The following is a 17082-nucleotide window of genomic DNA, read 5'->3' as shown; positions in this document are numbered from 1 at the left end:
TCAATCATCAAAATCTGCTAGAACTTGTTGCAAATATGCTTCGGTGGGATGATCTTCACCTTCATTCCCACCCTGATCAGCAGAAGAATCAAGAGATGCAGCATAAAGACCACTACTACCACCGCCACTTTGATATAAATCAGCATCAATTTCACCTAATAAAATAGACATGTTATCATTATATTATAAACTAACAACATTCTAATAAATCATTAGAAACTAAATATACTATACTCACGCAATAAGTCATCCACATTACTAGGAAGATCAGGCTCTTTCTCTACAACCTCTTCAGTCACCCAAAAATCAACTTGACTGATACTTTCATAATCAATTGGATCATATTGTGTCTTTTGATTTCTTTTTTCTTTTTTCTTCCTAAAAAGTTAAATACAATATATGAAGATTTAATAATTTACAAATTTATTATGATAAAGATTACAAATGAAACAATATAGTATTTCATGAAATTGGTTACCTGGATTTAAGACGCAAATTATAGGTAACATAAACAATGTCATTCAATCTATCATGCTCCAATCTATTTCTTCTTTTTGTATGAATCTGGTCAAAAAGGCTCCAATTTCTCTCACACCCAGAAGAAGCAGATGCTTGGCTAAGAATACGAACAGCTCTCTTTTGTAGACATGGAGCAGAGCCTCCGAATAACCTCCACCACTCATCTACCAATTATAAAACCATAACATATTACAATATATCAATTAAGAACATAGGAGCATAAAACAAGTTACTATTAATTAAACAAATATTCAGCCATATTCTTACCAGGCTTAAGTTCAGATGCAGCAGGAATAACTTCTTCTCTATCAAAACTTTCCTTCCGATCTCTATATAAATGTATTTCTTTCATTGCCTGAACTGAATCCAAATTGTTACACTTGCAATACAAGGTAACAAGATCAAGCAAACCTCGCATAACATCAGGTGCTTCTTTATAATTTTCATTAAAAAAGAATTTAGGATTCAGGAAGTAAGTTGCCGCATGAAGATCTTTCTTCAAATGCTTGTCCCATCTTGAGTTGATAATATCTATGTACGGCTGATATGCAGTCTTAGATTGCCTAAACATCTCCTTAATTGCATCTTCTGCCCTTAGCATTCCTTCATAAACATATCCCAAAGATGGTTTGTCATCAGCATCAACAACCCTCAGCAAGTAAATCAGAGGACCCACAAGTTTACATACAGTAAAGCAATCATCCCAAAATTTGCAGTCCAAAATAATAGCACTCACAGCTCTACCAGTAGCACTCCTTCCTAATTTGTGATCAGTGAAAATTGAATCTACAACCAATTGTTGCAACTCCTTTTTACGGTCAAAGATGCTCTTCAATGTAATAAACACAGTTGCAAACCGAGTTGCACCAGGACGTACAATTTCTCTCCAACGAGGTCTCTGTTTTAGCCAAGATAAGAAAATCGTATGATTGTACACAAATACTGTGATCTTTGAAGCACGAGTTGCAAGGTTAGAAATATGCGACATGCTGCTTATATCTTTTAAAATAAGATTAAGGCAATGAGCAGCACATGGTGACCAATAGATATTATCATATTTTCTATTGATAAGCCTACCAGCAGCAACATAATTGGCCGCATTGTCAGTCACAACATGCACAATATTATTTGGGCCAATCCATTCAATCACCTCAGAAAACAAATTACACAAGTGTGAAGTATTTTTTACCATATTGGAAGCATCTACTGATTTCACGAAGCACAAACCTTTAGAACAATACACCAAGAAATTGATTAACGTTATTTGTCTTTGATCTGTAAAACTATCATCCATGAGGGTACATCCAATTTCCTTCCATGCACTCCTATAACTATCAACTAGCATTTGACTTTCTCTTTTAAGATCAGCCAACAAATGAACCCTTAACTTATCATAAGAAGGCCCCTTGTAACCAGGTTCAATATCAGCAACACCATCCAACATATCCTGGAAATATGGCGACATCATAGCATTAAATGGAATTTTACAATCCAAAAGCCACCGAGCAAATCGTTTATCAACCTCGTGTATCGCCTCTTTGTTTTGCATAACACTTTTAATACTTGGCTGGGCTCCTAGAGTAGTTCTTGGTGCAAACATAGGAGGAATGAGTTTGGCTTTTTTCTTTGGATCGCCTCCAACTCCTTGCTGACTCGGGGTACGCTGCTGTTCCTGTTCTTCTTGAGCTATTGCCTCATCAATTGCATCCTCTACCTCATCACCACCCTCTTCACCAAAACTTACTTTTCTTTTCTTTTTGCTGGTCTGAATATCTTTCAACAAACTTTCCATCTGTTTTTCCACATCATATGGAACTTTAGGACATTTTTTCACGTGTCCAGTAATCTTTGCTAGATGTTTCTTCATCCTGTGAATTCCACCTCCATTGAAAACTTGTAGACAAAATAAACATTGATATTGTGGTTTTCCATTCACCATTTGTAGAGCAACATATTTCCAAGCTAAATCTGTTTTTCCCCTAAGGTTAGAAGAACCTTGTGACTGACTATCGTTAGCACTATGGGAATTAGGATTAGCAGCATCATTTGGAATAGGAGTATCGGCAGGCATGTTATTATTCACAAAAGCATTGTTATCAGCAGATACTTCTTGATTAATATTATCTTTCATAACTGAAATTAATAAAACATATATGAACTTAAAAAGTAAAAACAGCCAAGTCAGAAATTGAACAGTTCACAGAAAGTCAGAAATTGATATTTACAAAAGGAAGCAATACAAGATAGCATATTATAGTATAATATTGATATTTACATCAACAAAGTAGCTGATACTGCAAATGATGTTACAATCTTTTAAATGAAACTCCATTTTTTTTCCACAACTCCAGGTATGAAACAAATCCTTCAGACATCAATCTGTATTTAAGACGATATGCATTGTATAAACATTATACAATACTTGCCGAATGCAACCAAAGTTCATAATAGAAGAATCATTTAATCTTAACTGGGAAAAGAGAAGGGGGCACAAAAGATATGGAGCAACAAAGAAAAAAAGCAACAGAAAACAGAATGTCTTTAGTTACATACCAAACCGTGTTTGTATAAAATTGACAAATAGAGAGCAACAAAAAACAGAATGTCTTCAGTTACAGAGCAAGTTCACATTTCAAATTGACCAACAAAATATAATTTGTGCAACAAACAGAGCAAGTTCACAGTTCATAGATGAAGTTCCAGAAATTGAACGGTTCACAGAGCCAAGTTCACAGAGCAAGTTCACACTTCACACAGTTCACAGTTCAGATTTTTTATTTCTTATGCTCAGCAGCAAATAGAAATTGAGCCGAGGAAACAAATTGACCAAACACAAATTGACCAACAAAGTAAAACATAATTCTAAGTTCAGTTCACAGAAAATTAAACATAATTCATTAATTCTAAGTTCAGTTCACAGAGAAAGTTCAATTTCATGCATGTTTCTACCGGAGTCGATGGAAGAACATGAGCAGGGCGAAGGACAAAGAGAAATGAGCAGAGGACGAGTTACTCACCTGGGGTTGATGGAGGGCTACCGGTGTTGACTGTTGAGGACTGCCGATGAGAGGCTACTGCGTGCTGGTGTTGAGACTTGAGAAGATGAAGACGATGGAGATTGAGGGCTACTGGGCAGGAACCAGGCGGTGATGGAGATTGAAGGGTTTCTGGAGTTGAGGATGGCGACACCACGGGGGCGAAGGATGGCGACAGGGGGCTATGGTTCAGGCAGCGCGGCTAGGGTTCTCCTTCTCCATTGGAGATTCAGATGATGATTGATGAATGAATGGGGTCAGGGCTCGGGGGAAGAAAGGGAGGTGGGGTGCTCCACTGGCGGGTCGGGTCGGGTTTATTTTTTTTATTTTTTAAAAACGTAAAACGGCGTCGTTTAGCGTAACCGGCCGGTCACCGGTTCGGTCCAACTGGCCGGTTTTTGACCGGTTCGCCAGTTCTTGAATGGTTCTTCTCTCTGCGATTTTCAAATAAGGACCGGACCGTTAGCAGCGCCGGTTCGCGGTTAAACCGGTCGAACCGGCCGATCCGGTCCGGTTTTTATAACCTTGCTAAAAAGTAATATATATTTTACTCTTTTTGTATCAAAAGAAGAATATGTTAATACTATTATTGGCTCAGATAATGTGATAGAAGACTCCGAAAGAGCTATAATTTTGTTTACTAGAGGAACAAAATTCATAATAAATAATGCACTATTGTCTACCAATACAAGTCTCTAGAGAACTTGTTAAGTTTTAAAAATATTCGTCGAAATGGATATCATATTAAAACATTGAAGGAGAAAAATCATAAGTACTTATATATCACAACCCATGATTTAAATAAAAAGGTTATATTTTAGAAAAGTTACCCTCACTTTTATTTGAATTATATTATACCAAAATTAGTGCAATTGAATCACATGGCATTATAAAATAGAAGTTTATTAACCCAAATGAATTTATAATTTAGTATGATCAATTGGGTCATCATGGAATAACAATGATGCGGAGAATTATTGAAAACTTCCATGGACATTCATTAAAGAACCAGAAGATTCTTAAATCTAGTGAATTTTGTTGTGCTGTATGTTCTCAGAAAAAACTAATTTTGTCCTAATAGATATATCTTCGAGATTGCCACATGTGTACTTATTGTCTTCTTGCAACCTGGAGTTTGCAATATTACTTGCTCAAATTATTCGATTAAATCCAATCAAAGCAATTCGTCTTGATAATGCTGATGAATTCACTTTCCAAGCATTTGATGCTTATTGTATGGCTAACAGAATAAGTGTTGAACATCCAGTAGCTCATGTTCATACACAAAATGAGTTAGTAGAATCATTTATCCTTATTTATGATAACAAATCTCCCAACCTCTGTTTGGAGAATGCAATTTTACATGTTGCAACACTTATTCGTTTGAAACAAACAAATTACCATCAATTTTCTTTTCTGCAATTAACTTTTGGCCAATAGGCAAATATTTCCTATTTGAGGATATTTGGGTGTGCGATATATGTTCTAATTGTCCCACCAAAATAGAACCCCAAAGAAAATTAAAAATTTATGTAGGATATAATTCTCTCTCTATAGTAAGGTATCTTAAGATACAAATAGGAGATGTGTTTAAAGTTTGATTTGCAGATTGTCATTTTGAAGAATCAAAATTTTCAATATTAGGGGAAAAGAATAAGCTTCTTGAAAAAGAACTTAATTGGGATGCATCATCCTTAATGCATTTAGATCATCGATTAAGGCAATGTGAACTAGAAGTTCAAAAGATTATACATTTGTAAAGAATAGCAAATGAATTGTCTGATACATTTTTTGATACGAAAATGATTACTAAATCCTATATACCATCTGAAAATGCTGTAATTTGAATTGATGTTTCGGTCGGAAAATGGCCACCGAAATAAATTCATATCAGAAGCATGTAGGCTGTCGGTTCTAACGACAAAAATTCTCGAAAAAGAAAAGAGGTAAATTTTATTCATGTTGAAAAGGATAAAACCATAGTAAAGACGCCTGCAGATGCCAAAAATTCCGATATAGTTTTGACGCTAGAAGACGTTCAGGTACCTGAAAATATTGAAAATTGTAAAAGTGATGAGATCTCGATAAATTATGTCTTTACAAGAGAAAAATAGAACTGAAATAAAATAATTATCAATGAAATATTTGCATATAATATGGTGTTGCACATCATGCATGAAAGTAAGGATCTTTAACCAAGAACAATCGAAGAATGTCAACAAATGAATGATTAGCCGAAATGAAAAGAAGCTAGCTATGAAGGTTGAGTTAGACTCACTTGCAAAACGTGAAGTCTTTCGACCTATAGTCTGTACACCAGAAGATGTAAAACCTGTTGGATATAGATGGGTATTTGTGAGAAAACGAAATGAGAAAAATAAAGTTGTACCCTACAAAGCTCGACTTGTGGTGCAAGATTTTTCACAAAGGCCCGGTATAGATTATAAAAAAAATATATTCCCCTGTAGTAGATGTAATAACATTGCGTTATTTAGTCAGTTTATCTGCATACCATAAACTACATATGCATCTAATGGATGTAGTAACAGCCTATTTATATGGATCATTAGATCGTGATATCTATATGAAAGTCTATGAAGATTAAAGATATCTAAACCATCCCATGAATATTCGCACGAGTTATACTCAATAAAATTGCAAAGCTTTTTATATGGTTTCAAGTAATCTGGACAAATATGGTAGAATCGTATTGCCGAGTATCTGATAAAAAACGGATTTAAGAATGATGATATATGCCCATGTGTTTTCATCAAGAAATATGCATCTAGATTCATTATAATTACTGTGTACGTTGATGATTTAAATATCGTTGAAACCTCTGAAGAGATTCCAACAATTATAAAAGCTCTAAAAGAATAGTTTAAGATGAAAGATCTTGGAAAGACTAACTTTTGTCCAGCCTACAGATCGAACATATAAAAAATGAGATCTTTATTCATCAAATAGCATACACAAAAAAGATCTTAAAGATATTTTATATGGATAAGTCACATCTATTAAGTGCCCCAATGATTATAAGGTCTTTAGATGTGAAAAATGACCAATTTGTCTTAAAGAAGAAAATAAAGATATCATTGGTCCTGAAGTATCATATCTCAGTGCCATTGGAGCACTAATATATCTTGCTAATAATACACGACCTGACATATCATTTGTGGTGAATTTACTAGTAAGGTATAGTTCTTTTCTAACCAGAAGACATTGGAATATAATCAAACAAAATTTTCAATATCTTCATGGAACAGTTAATATGGGTTTGTTTTTCCGTATGAATCCAAGTCATAATTAGTTGGTTATGCAGATGTTGGATACTTGTCTGATCCACATAAAGGAAGATCTCAAATAGGATACTTATTCACATATGGTGATACAGCTATATAATGGAGGTCGATGAAACAGAAGATAACAGTAACATCCTCTAACCATGCTGAAATAATTATGATACATGAAGCAAGTAGTGAGTGTTTTTAGTTTAAGAGTTTGATCCAATATATTCTATTATCATGTGGACTGATTGATCATAACATAGCTCCAACTGTTCTGTTTGAAGATAATACAGCATGCATTGCGCAACTTAAAGGTGGATACTTCAAAGATGATAGAACAAAGCATATTTCTCCAAAATTCTTCTTTACTCATGATCTTCAAAATTAAGGAATAATTGATGTCCAACGGATTCGTTCAAGCAATAATATGGCAGCTTTATTTACAAAGTCACTTCCAAAAATCCTCCTTTGAAAGGTTGGTACACCAGATTGGGATGCGCCGATTTCAAGATATTAAATAATATCAACAAGAGGGGGAGGTTGTACTCTTTTTCCTTTGATTAGGATTTTATCCCTATTGGGTTTTTCTTAACAAGATTTTTAACGAGGCAGTCATCATCACAAAGGATATTGTACTCTTTTTTCTTCACTAAAGTTTTTCCTATTGGATTTTTCTTTAGTAAGATTTTAATGAGGCATAATCCTAAATAGACATCCAAGAGGAGTATTGTGATATGGATGTGGATGCCCGTTTAATTAATGATATGTGACTTTGATTCATTATATGGGCAGCTCAGTTTTTCTATGATAAAAAAATGAAGCTCCCAAGTTAAACTGAACTTAAATGAAGTTTGAAAAAACAAACATTGTGCATTATAAATAGTGAAGAGGTCTCAAAAAATATATACACAACAAAAATACTCTTCTCTCTTTCATATATATGTACACTGTAATATATATAATATATGAATCATCTCTATCATGTTAAAATAATAATATTGGTGAATATTAGTAATAGAGTTTTTTATTTATATTTTTTATTTTATATTTATTTCCTCTTTCTTATTTATTTATTTTAAAACAAAAGGATTATAAGTAAGATGCGTTGGGAAATTATAAAGTTAATGGTCAAATTGGCCCTCGAAAGATTGCATGATCGTCATTTTTGTCTCTGAAATAATTTTTTAATCAAATTAGTTCTCGAAAAATTTAACATCAATCATGTTTGTCCTTCTATTAATGGGCTAACAGTTTCCGTTAACGGGGTACACATGGACCGTTAACTGACAACTCAGTAGGACTAAAACGGTGATGTTTTGCACAAATGGCTCATTACTAAAGTACCTCTCCCATTAATCTTCCATTGTTCTCCTTTTTATTTACCCTTTTTTCCTTTTCACCTAAGACCAACGAAGAGTCACCCAAATAGAGTGAGAAGACGAAGCTACTATGATCAGCGGTGGAAGCAATAATTGGCGACGTCGTTCGCAGTGCAACCGCTCCTCCTCATCGTGGTCTGAAGGCCACCATTCTTTTGCGATGGTAGGTGTCATCTCCGGTGAAAGATAAGTTCCCTTGTGCCGCAAATTTCTTCTCCATTTTTTCTTTTTTTTTTTTTTGGTATGAATGTGTCGTAGTATGATATTCGTTGATTTTGAATGTTAATTGATTTCGGGTTAGGGTTTTTGTGCTAGGGGTAGTTGTTGCTAGGGTTTTGCATTGGTTCACACGTTTTGTATGTTGAAAAAATCTGAATGCTTTGATTTTATATGGCTTAATGCAATGTGTGTGGATAAATAAAATGTTTTGTTTTGTTTAGTTCATGTAAAAGGCAAGGTTTGGTGAGATGGTGTTCATTTTAGATTAAATTAGTGATTGAAGTTTTGTTGCTGAAACATAAATAAATTTTATACAAAAATTAAAATAATGAAAAACAGAGTGTATTGTGTGATTCACTATTGCTATTTTTAATTTATAGATAGAAAATTATCTAGACATTTGTTTTCCATCATGATGGAAAGTTTAAAAATTACGAAAGTGGACCAAAAATTCATAAACCAAACAATACAAAGCTGTTAGCAGGAGTTGAAGGGGATACTCTAGATGTTTTCTTCATAAAAGGATATTATAAGGAGTTAGAATATTCAGAGGTAGACGGTTGTTGCTGGAAAAAACCTGGAATATCGCTTGAAGTCAGGTTGAGAAAGTTAGAAGTAGATGCTGATTTATTGGAAATGGTGAAGAATTATAAAAGGAATCATAATTCGATCAACATTTATTTTGTACATAGAGTCTCAGAGCCATACATGGTGGAGTGTATGACTGAGGATCATGATGAACTAGTTATATTAGAGACCAACAACACCTGTAAATCCAAGCCAAAAATACTTTCGGTTGAATAAGAGATACTGTTTAAAGCACAAATCACAACCACTATCCCAACCCATGTGTTAGCCCAAATCACAACCCAAATCACAGCTCATGTCTCATCCCAAATCACAATCTGAAACACAATTAAGTCTTCACAATCATCCCCTGAATTCCTCATCTCAGCCATCAAAATCTTCTAGCAAACCCTTGAAAGCTCATTCCCAACCATCAAAGACTCATAGCCAACCCTCAAAATCCCATTCCCAAAGAAATATGGAATCAAGGAGAGGTTTAGCCCTGCATCTAGCAGAGCCACTAATAAGGCAATTGATACGGATGAATTTAGTTATAAGGATATTGAAGATGATGAGATATCAGATTCAAATGATATGCAATGAACTTTGTTATATTGTTTATGGTGTTGTGTTACAAATTTTATTTATGAAACCAATTAGAAAATACCTTTTGTTATCAATTTTTAAGGATCAAAAACTAATGTAGAGTCTGATAATGCATCTGATTGTGGGTCCTGGAAGTCAGAAGACATGAATCAAGAGTTAGATTATGAGGAGAAGGATTGTGCAGTTTATCCACTGTATAACGAGAAAACCAAGTTTGGAGAGTTAAAGCTTGAGGTAGGTATGATCTTCAAGACAAATCGTAAATTTATGAATGCTATTAGGGACTATACTATACAGTGGAGTAGGAATATTGTTTTGAAGAAGAATGATAATGTGCGTGTTAGGGCTATTTGTAAGGGAGAAAATTGTCCTTGGATAGTGTATTGTGCTTTAGAGAAGTCTGATATATCTTGGCAGATTAAGACTTTAGTGGATTGTAACACCCCCAACTTTTGCCACATCATGACCAATGTCAATTGTTTAGGTGTTACTTGTCGTAAGGACCTACTTGGCTCTAGACTCAGATTTCATAAGCAAATGGTAATATAAACCTTTATCGGTTCAGCGTAATTAACTTACTTATCATAAAAAATTATTTAGTTGCTCACTAGGTTAATACTTAAAGCCATATCATAGATAAATATATGGTAACAGCCAATATCATATATACAAATATGCACATGAGTTAAGTTTGGAGATACATGTCATTCTTCATAAACCAAGAAATACACCAAGATATATATACATATACAAAAGAGGAAGTCAGTCCCAACTCTCATACGGGTTTTCTAAACTGGAACCAAACTAATAAGAGGTCCTACCCCTCTAAAAGTACTACAAAAGCGAGGAAAAAATAATACTACTGATCATCAAAAGGAGTAAAAAGTCAGTTAGATCAATCTCTGAAATGGTCTTCAGCTAGAATGAACACGTACGACATGCCGGGATTGAAACGTAGGCGATGTACCGAAACCCGAAACTCAATGGACTCCTCTGCCAATCCCATATGGGGAGGAGAAAAAAGAAAAAGAAGAAGGGTGAGAACCTAGAGTTCTCGGCAAGGTAAAAAGGGGAACATAAGGTCCTTGTCTCTAAGTTGTCGTGAAATAGAAAAAATAGAACAAACACAGAAACACAAGGCACAAAATATGTACAATAAGTAAATAGAATAAACAATCAAGAAATAGCACTAAATAATTCACAAAAAATTCATATGCACAAACAAGATGATGCATGTCTATTCCTAACGTAAGCCATGAGCTCATGCGTCGGTTGTCTACCCGCAACCCAACGTTACTCGGGGCGAAGCCAAATATAGCCTCTTTACCGTGTCAGTTAGGCACAATTATCATCATGGACGAATCTATGTCAATTAGGATATCTTGGCATCATGGTAAGAGACAAGCTATAAATTAGGCAAACATTCCCGCATTAGCAATCTCAGGCTATCAGTTAGGCGGGCACTTCCACTTTGGCAATTTAGCACAAGGCCCATTCAATATACAATTCTCAACTTTCGTTTCATTCATTATTTCTCATTTTCTTTTCTTTCTTTATGCCTCCACATCACCATTTAGTTATACATACCTCCGCATCACCGTTTTATCATATGTACCTCTGCATCACCATTTAATTATGCAACCCTCTGCATCACCTCTTAACATCAACTCTTTTAATATAAAACCTATCCTTTTCTTTTCCTTTAACTAAGGACATGTATGCTGCAAAATCTGGACATGCTCCCTTGAATTGAAATTAAAGTTTTATCGTATTTGGATTTTAATTGGATTTGGTGGCAAACTTGATGAAAATCTGCTACTGCCCTAAGAAGATTTAGAAAAAATACAACAGGCAACTCTATTTTGAAAAATTTATGATAAATTCAATTCTAATCCAATACTTCTATATTTTGGTGAGAATACACTTAACATCCCCAAGTTTTATGACAAACAAATTCCAAATCCATAGAACCTCATTTAGTTAATTAAATGTCAGTTGGAAGTGATGTCCTGTTTCTTTAAATTGGTTTTGAATTTCCTGTGAATAGCCTAGTTTCCAAGAGACGTAACTAACTCTACAAAATAGCAATGGATATAAAGTTTGTACTCACTTAAAATATACTGGTCTTTAAAATACTGTTGGAAGCAACTCAAAATTCAAAATAAATCAAAAGTTATAGCAGCTGAAAGTTGGTACGGCAGAACCAGAAAACTAGAAAATTCTGCAGCAACCATTAAACTTCAAAAATTCATTTCTTCCAAACCACTTGGCCAAATTCCATGAAATTTTTATGGGGTAATCTTTCTGAAATTTGATAGAAAAATGGGTTGATTCGAAAATCATGTCTAGATTGCTCCCAGTTTTTATTTTAAGTTGCTGTCCAGTCTGTTTAAAAATTTTTGCAGCAAAGCTTCTTGATTTTCACTAATCAAATCTGACCCCCTAAGTTCCTAACTCATACCAATCAACAATTCTCATTATTTATTACCATTTCTACAAGAATTATGCTCTAATTTCTCCCAAGAGCATCAGATCCATAAACATCAAGAATTTATACAATTAACATAACATGATCATATTTTCACAACATTAAAAATATGCACTATATTCAGCAATACTAATTCAGCCACTTAACAGAATTTTCAGTAGCATCAATAAAGTTAACTCGTCATCATCAATCAAGATTACATCTAACAATTACCCATAACTAATTTATATTCCTAACCCTTACCTCTTTTTGAAGTTAAAAATTCTATTTCTGCTTTTCCCCTTAATCAAAACCCTACTCACATAGAATTTGAGCTTCGGCCTCTCCTCAAAAGACAAACGACCGGCCTCAGCTTGAGCAAGAGAAGAGTTCTTATTTACGGTTACTACCAATCTAGCAAGAATTGATATTAGAACGGAAGTGGTGGAACAAGGGAAAGAATAGAATTTCTTTCTGAATTTTAAAGAAGAGAAAAAAGGAAAGTTGCTGGTTCTCATCTAGTAAGGATGCTTCAAAGATTCTGAGTGATGAGAGGTGGTGCGCCTATCTTCTTGCTGTGGATTGCTCTTCCTTCCTTTCCAGCTTTGTTTTGCTCTCTTCTCTATTTTTTCCTTCGTTTTGTGTGTGTCTTCAATTTGAAGAGAATGAAGAGCATTAGATTCATTAGGTGGAAGAAAAGGAAGTGGGGTGAGGTAGAGCAGAGGCTTCGTGTCTTCTCTTCATTTCAACACAGCATCAACGCAAGTTTTGAGGAGGTGTAACCAGAGTTCCAAACGGTGCTGAGAGGGAAGGCAATCAGGGTTGGGCTTAATTAAGGGGAGCTTGGTTCGGTTGAACCGGAGAAAGGAAAAAAAACTGTGACTTTGAAAGAGAGGAAGAACAAACCAGGTTAATAGTTGGTAATACATTTAGGATAATTTCTCTACTAATTCATTATTTATAAATTAGTAAGAGGTAGTTAATTTTAAAAGAAATAAATTAACTGTAATCATCTAATTACCAAGATTCATCACTCGAACGCATTAAAAAAAGTTTTAGTGGTACGTGTTTTACTATATAAATATATATATATATATATATATATATATATATATATATATATATATATAACCTATGTGCGTCAACAAACGTTGTAAATAATGAAGAATCACAGACCTCGTGGGGTAGGGTGGTTACATGGATAAACATACATGTCCTAATGTCCTAAGAGTAGGAATAATAGGGCTGCTACTCAGGAGTGGACTTTGAAGAAGCTTGTTCCTAAACTAAGCCCGACAATGAAGCACAAAGAGGTGTATGCATGGTTTATGAGCAAATGTAGCATACGGCTAAATAGTACATGTATCACTAGGGCATTAAGGAAATCTAGGAAAGTTGTTGAAGGAGATAAGATTGACAATACAGCCTGATTTGGGATTATGCCCATCAATTGTACACCACTAGCCCGGGTTCAACAATTTAGGTTGGAGTGATTCCAATTCCTGAGAGTCCTCCACAATTTCAAAGATTCTATGTGTGCCTCGACGCTTGTAAGAAATGGTTTAAAGCCGGGTGTAGACCGTTGAACAGATTGGATGGAGCATTTTTGAAGAATTTACATGGGAATAGATTTTGGCTGCATGTGGGCAGGATGCTAACAATCACGTATATGTGATTGCTTATGCAATAGTGGAAATTGAGAACAACGACAATTGGAGTTGGTTCTTGGAACTTCTTCACAATGACCTTGGAGACACACAGCATGGCTGGGCATTTATCTCAGATAGGCAAAAGGTGCGGACCATTTTGACTTTTGAAAAGTGTTTTAAGGACTTTTTTAACTTAATAAATAAGTTTTAAGAACTAATCTGATTTAATGATGATCATTTGAGGATTGTTTTAACTCATTATCATTTGAGGGCTAATCTATTTTAACTCATCTTGACAAGAAGCCTAGAGAGTATTGTCATGAGTGGTTAACAATGGATGCATATAGAAGAACATACTGCTTCAATATGAATCCAATAAAGGGGCAAGATCTATGAAAAAAATAGAGCACCAGTTCTGCCTCCAGTTAAACCCAAGTCGGGTAGGCCCACAATGAATAGGAAAAAGGACAAAGATGAAGAACCTGTTGGATCAAAGACACAGATGAACAGAATGTATAACCCAATACAGTGCTTGTATTGTAGTGAAGTTGGACACAACAGAAGATGGTACAAAGTGAAGAAACAAGAGGAAACTGCTGAACAAGCAAGGCTTATGCGACTTCAACTTGCAGTAGTTGCTGCCCCTGCTGATGCTAATGCTCAACATATACACAATGGAACCCCAATTGATCCTACTGCTCAAGATCATACCAATCCATCAGCAGCACACTCAAATGTACCAACTGAGATTATCTTTGGCCAATTGGAAGGGATTCCGATTACATAAGAGTCTCAACCTTTATCTGTTCCCAGCCAAGTTGATACTTTATTTGTAATCTATCTTTTGTTAAAAATTATAATGTTCCATAATGTGAATATGATTAGTGAACTAAATTTATCCATCATGATGATAAAATGCAGGACAAAGTAAGATCAAGGCCTCTAAAGCTTCATGTTGTCAAAGGAAAAGCAACAACCCCTACCTCACCATAATCGGCTACAACTGCAACAATTCCAGTTTCGGCTAAAACAATCAAGGGCATCAGTTATGTTACTGCAAAGAAACTAGCTAGCTTAATGACTTTTGTGCCAACTCCCAGGTTCAAACGTATGAGGAAGAAAGACAAATGTGTTTGAGATGTGTTATCTATTAGGGGCTGAATTATGTATTTTGTAAAGGGCTAAGGATTAGAAGCTTTATGCATTATAGACATATTGCTAAGTATTTTGTACAACCTTGTTTATATTTTTATATAGCCCGAAATTAGATAACTTATGCTTGATATTATGAAGTCTTGGTTAATAGGATTGGTATTATTTTGAAGACTATGTTAGCATGCTTATATGGACATGCAAATGCTTCGATTTCAATACATATGATTAGAGTTAATTTATCCTATGAGTGATTAAGTATTTATTTTTATTTACTTGTTTCTAGAGTTGTGTAAAAATTGGTTAAAATAATGTCACAAAAATGCAGGTTGCATGATTGTTAATGGATAGAAAAAAAATGTCCAACCTCATTTACTAATTTTCACCAATACTCTTAACAATATCCAATAAAATAACAAGATCACCAGTACTTTTATAAATGTTTTACTTTCTCATAGATGACATACAAAGTGCCCTAACTACTAACATAAGCACTATTACTAGGGCAAACATGAAAATAAGCAACATGTTAACTACTCTGACTTCAGCTTCCAAACTATCCATTCTCCAACCTAGTTTCACTTTTCAATTTTCATAGTCACTCTCAACTTCAAACTCTGCTTCTGTCCCACCATTTGTAATTTTAAAAACTTCATATTCATTATCATCTACCCAACTAAAGTAGTTACAGTAGTTGTCTTTCTGGATTTTTAAGTGAAAAAATTGAATCTCACATTAATGGTGAAGGGGGTTCAAGAAACTATAGTTCATACCAATTTAAACTCACCCGATATCTTGGACAAGTGTGAAACAACCTTCCTGGATTTTCTAGTGTTTCAGATTTCTTAATCATAGTTTTCAGCCCACAAAACATGTCTTGTCCATGTTCATTCTCCTTCTTCACATGGAGGAGCTAGAACTGAAGCTATCCAGCAATTGTGGTGACAACCCACCACTTCATCCTCTACCGGCGTTCTACATCGTGGCTTCTAAATCTGGATAATGCCTTTGCACCACTGCAAGACCACTCATCAAGATGGATTAATGTCTCCATCCATTTTAGGGATTAGGGTTTATAAAATGGGGATATGAACTATTTTGATATAATATAGTGAACATATTTTGTCAGCTTCCAACTGGATACTAAGCTATTAACATACCTATCAGTTAACGATGTGTACCACCGTTAATGAAAACTGTTAGCCCATAAACAAAAGGACAAATATAATTAATGTTAAATTTTTCGAGAATTAATTTGATTAAAAAATAACGATGGTGTAATCTTTCAATGACCAATTTGACCATTAATCCAGAAATTATATCACCACTCTCCATCATATTCCCCTTTACACAATTCCCCATCATGCATAATAGAGTTCAAAACCAAACTACTCATAAAAATTTATCCTAAATAACCAACTAATAGAAAGAAACATACTCAATGGTTGGAGTTGATATTCAATTATTTTCAATAATGCTTGATCACATGACTATTCTATAGTGGAGTAGAATGCTATAAATTGGGCTTAATTCCGTGGTAAAGAAAGTACCAACAATAAAAAATTTTAAAGTTTTATGAATTTTAATTTCCTTGACAACCCCTTTCCTATGGCAATTAATTTATTAATTGAAGCGAAAATGGTAATCTTTAGGTATATTGTTGTATGGCGTGTAATTTATATATGTGGATCTGCTATAATCAGTAACTCGTAAAATGCAGGTTACGTTTTGACTGAAATAGAAAAAGCAAAAGCTGTATGAAGCTGCAAAACAAAACTTGCGTTTGGCAGGGAGGGACAACGAAGTCTCGAAACGTGTCCCAGCTCCCTGCATGCAGACATTCCCTACTACTTTGACCAGCTTAGAAATCCCCTAAACGCAGGTTGCGTTGGGTAGGCGGGACAAGCAAATCGCAGGTTGCGTTGCGTAGGCGGGACAGGCAAATTGCAGGTTGCGTTGGGTAAGCATGACAGGCAAATCGCATGTTGCGATTGGCAGCCTCCCCCCTTGCATGCATGACATGTGTTGAGAAGAGTGATGCAGCTGGTCTTTAAAAGCAAAATGCAGTCTGGGAAGAAGTTGCAATTTCACTTATACGGTGACGGTGTTTTGATAGTGAAAGAGTTGGTGTTGAGGGGTGAAAGGGGGTAAGTGTGGGAGGAAAAAGAACATAACGAAGATTTAGGGCTTCAATGAGGGAGG

At 34.9% G+C, this 17082-nt stretch overlaps 1 protein-coding gene across 1 annotated transcript; it reads right to left on the bottom strand.

Moving 5' to 3' along the window:
* LOC130950325 (uncharacterized) lies at nt 1–2650 on the bottom strand. Its single transcript, XM_057878833.1, has 4 exons — nt 787–2650; nt 479–683; nt 239–315; nt 1–155 (listed from the first exon to the last, which is right to left on the bottom strand). Exons 1-4 carry the CDS (start codon nt 2648–2650, stop codon nt 1–3), a joined length of 2301 nt encoding a protein of 766 aa, XP_057734816.1.
* Between the last annotated feature and the right edge of the window lie 14432 nt (nt 2651–17082).

The sequence above is a fragment of the Arachis stenosperma genome, chromosome 9 (genome assembly GCF_014773155.1).
Source record: "Arachis stenosperma cultivar V10309 chromosome 9, arast.V10309.gnm1.PFL2, whole genome shotgun sequence".
In the NCBI taxonomy this organism is placed as follows: domain Eukaryota; kingdom Viridiplantae; phylum Streptophyta; class Magnoliopsida; order Fabales; family Fabaceae; genus Arachis; species Arachis stenosperma.
This window is presented reverse-complemented; position numbering and strand designations above follow the sequence as displayed.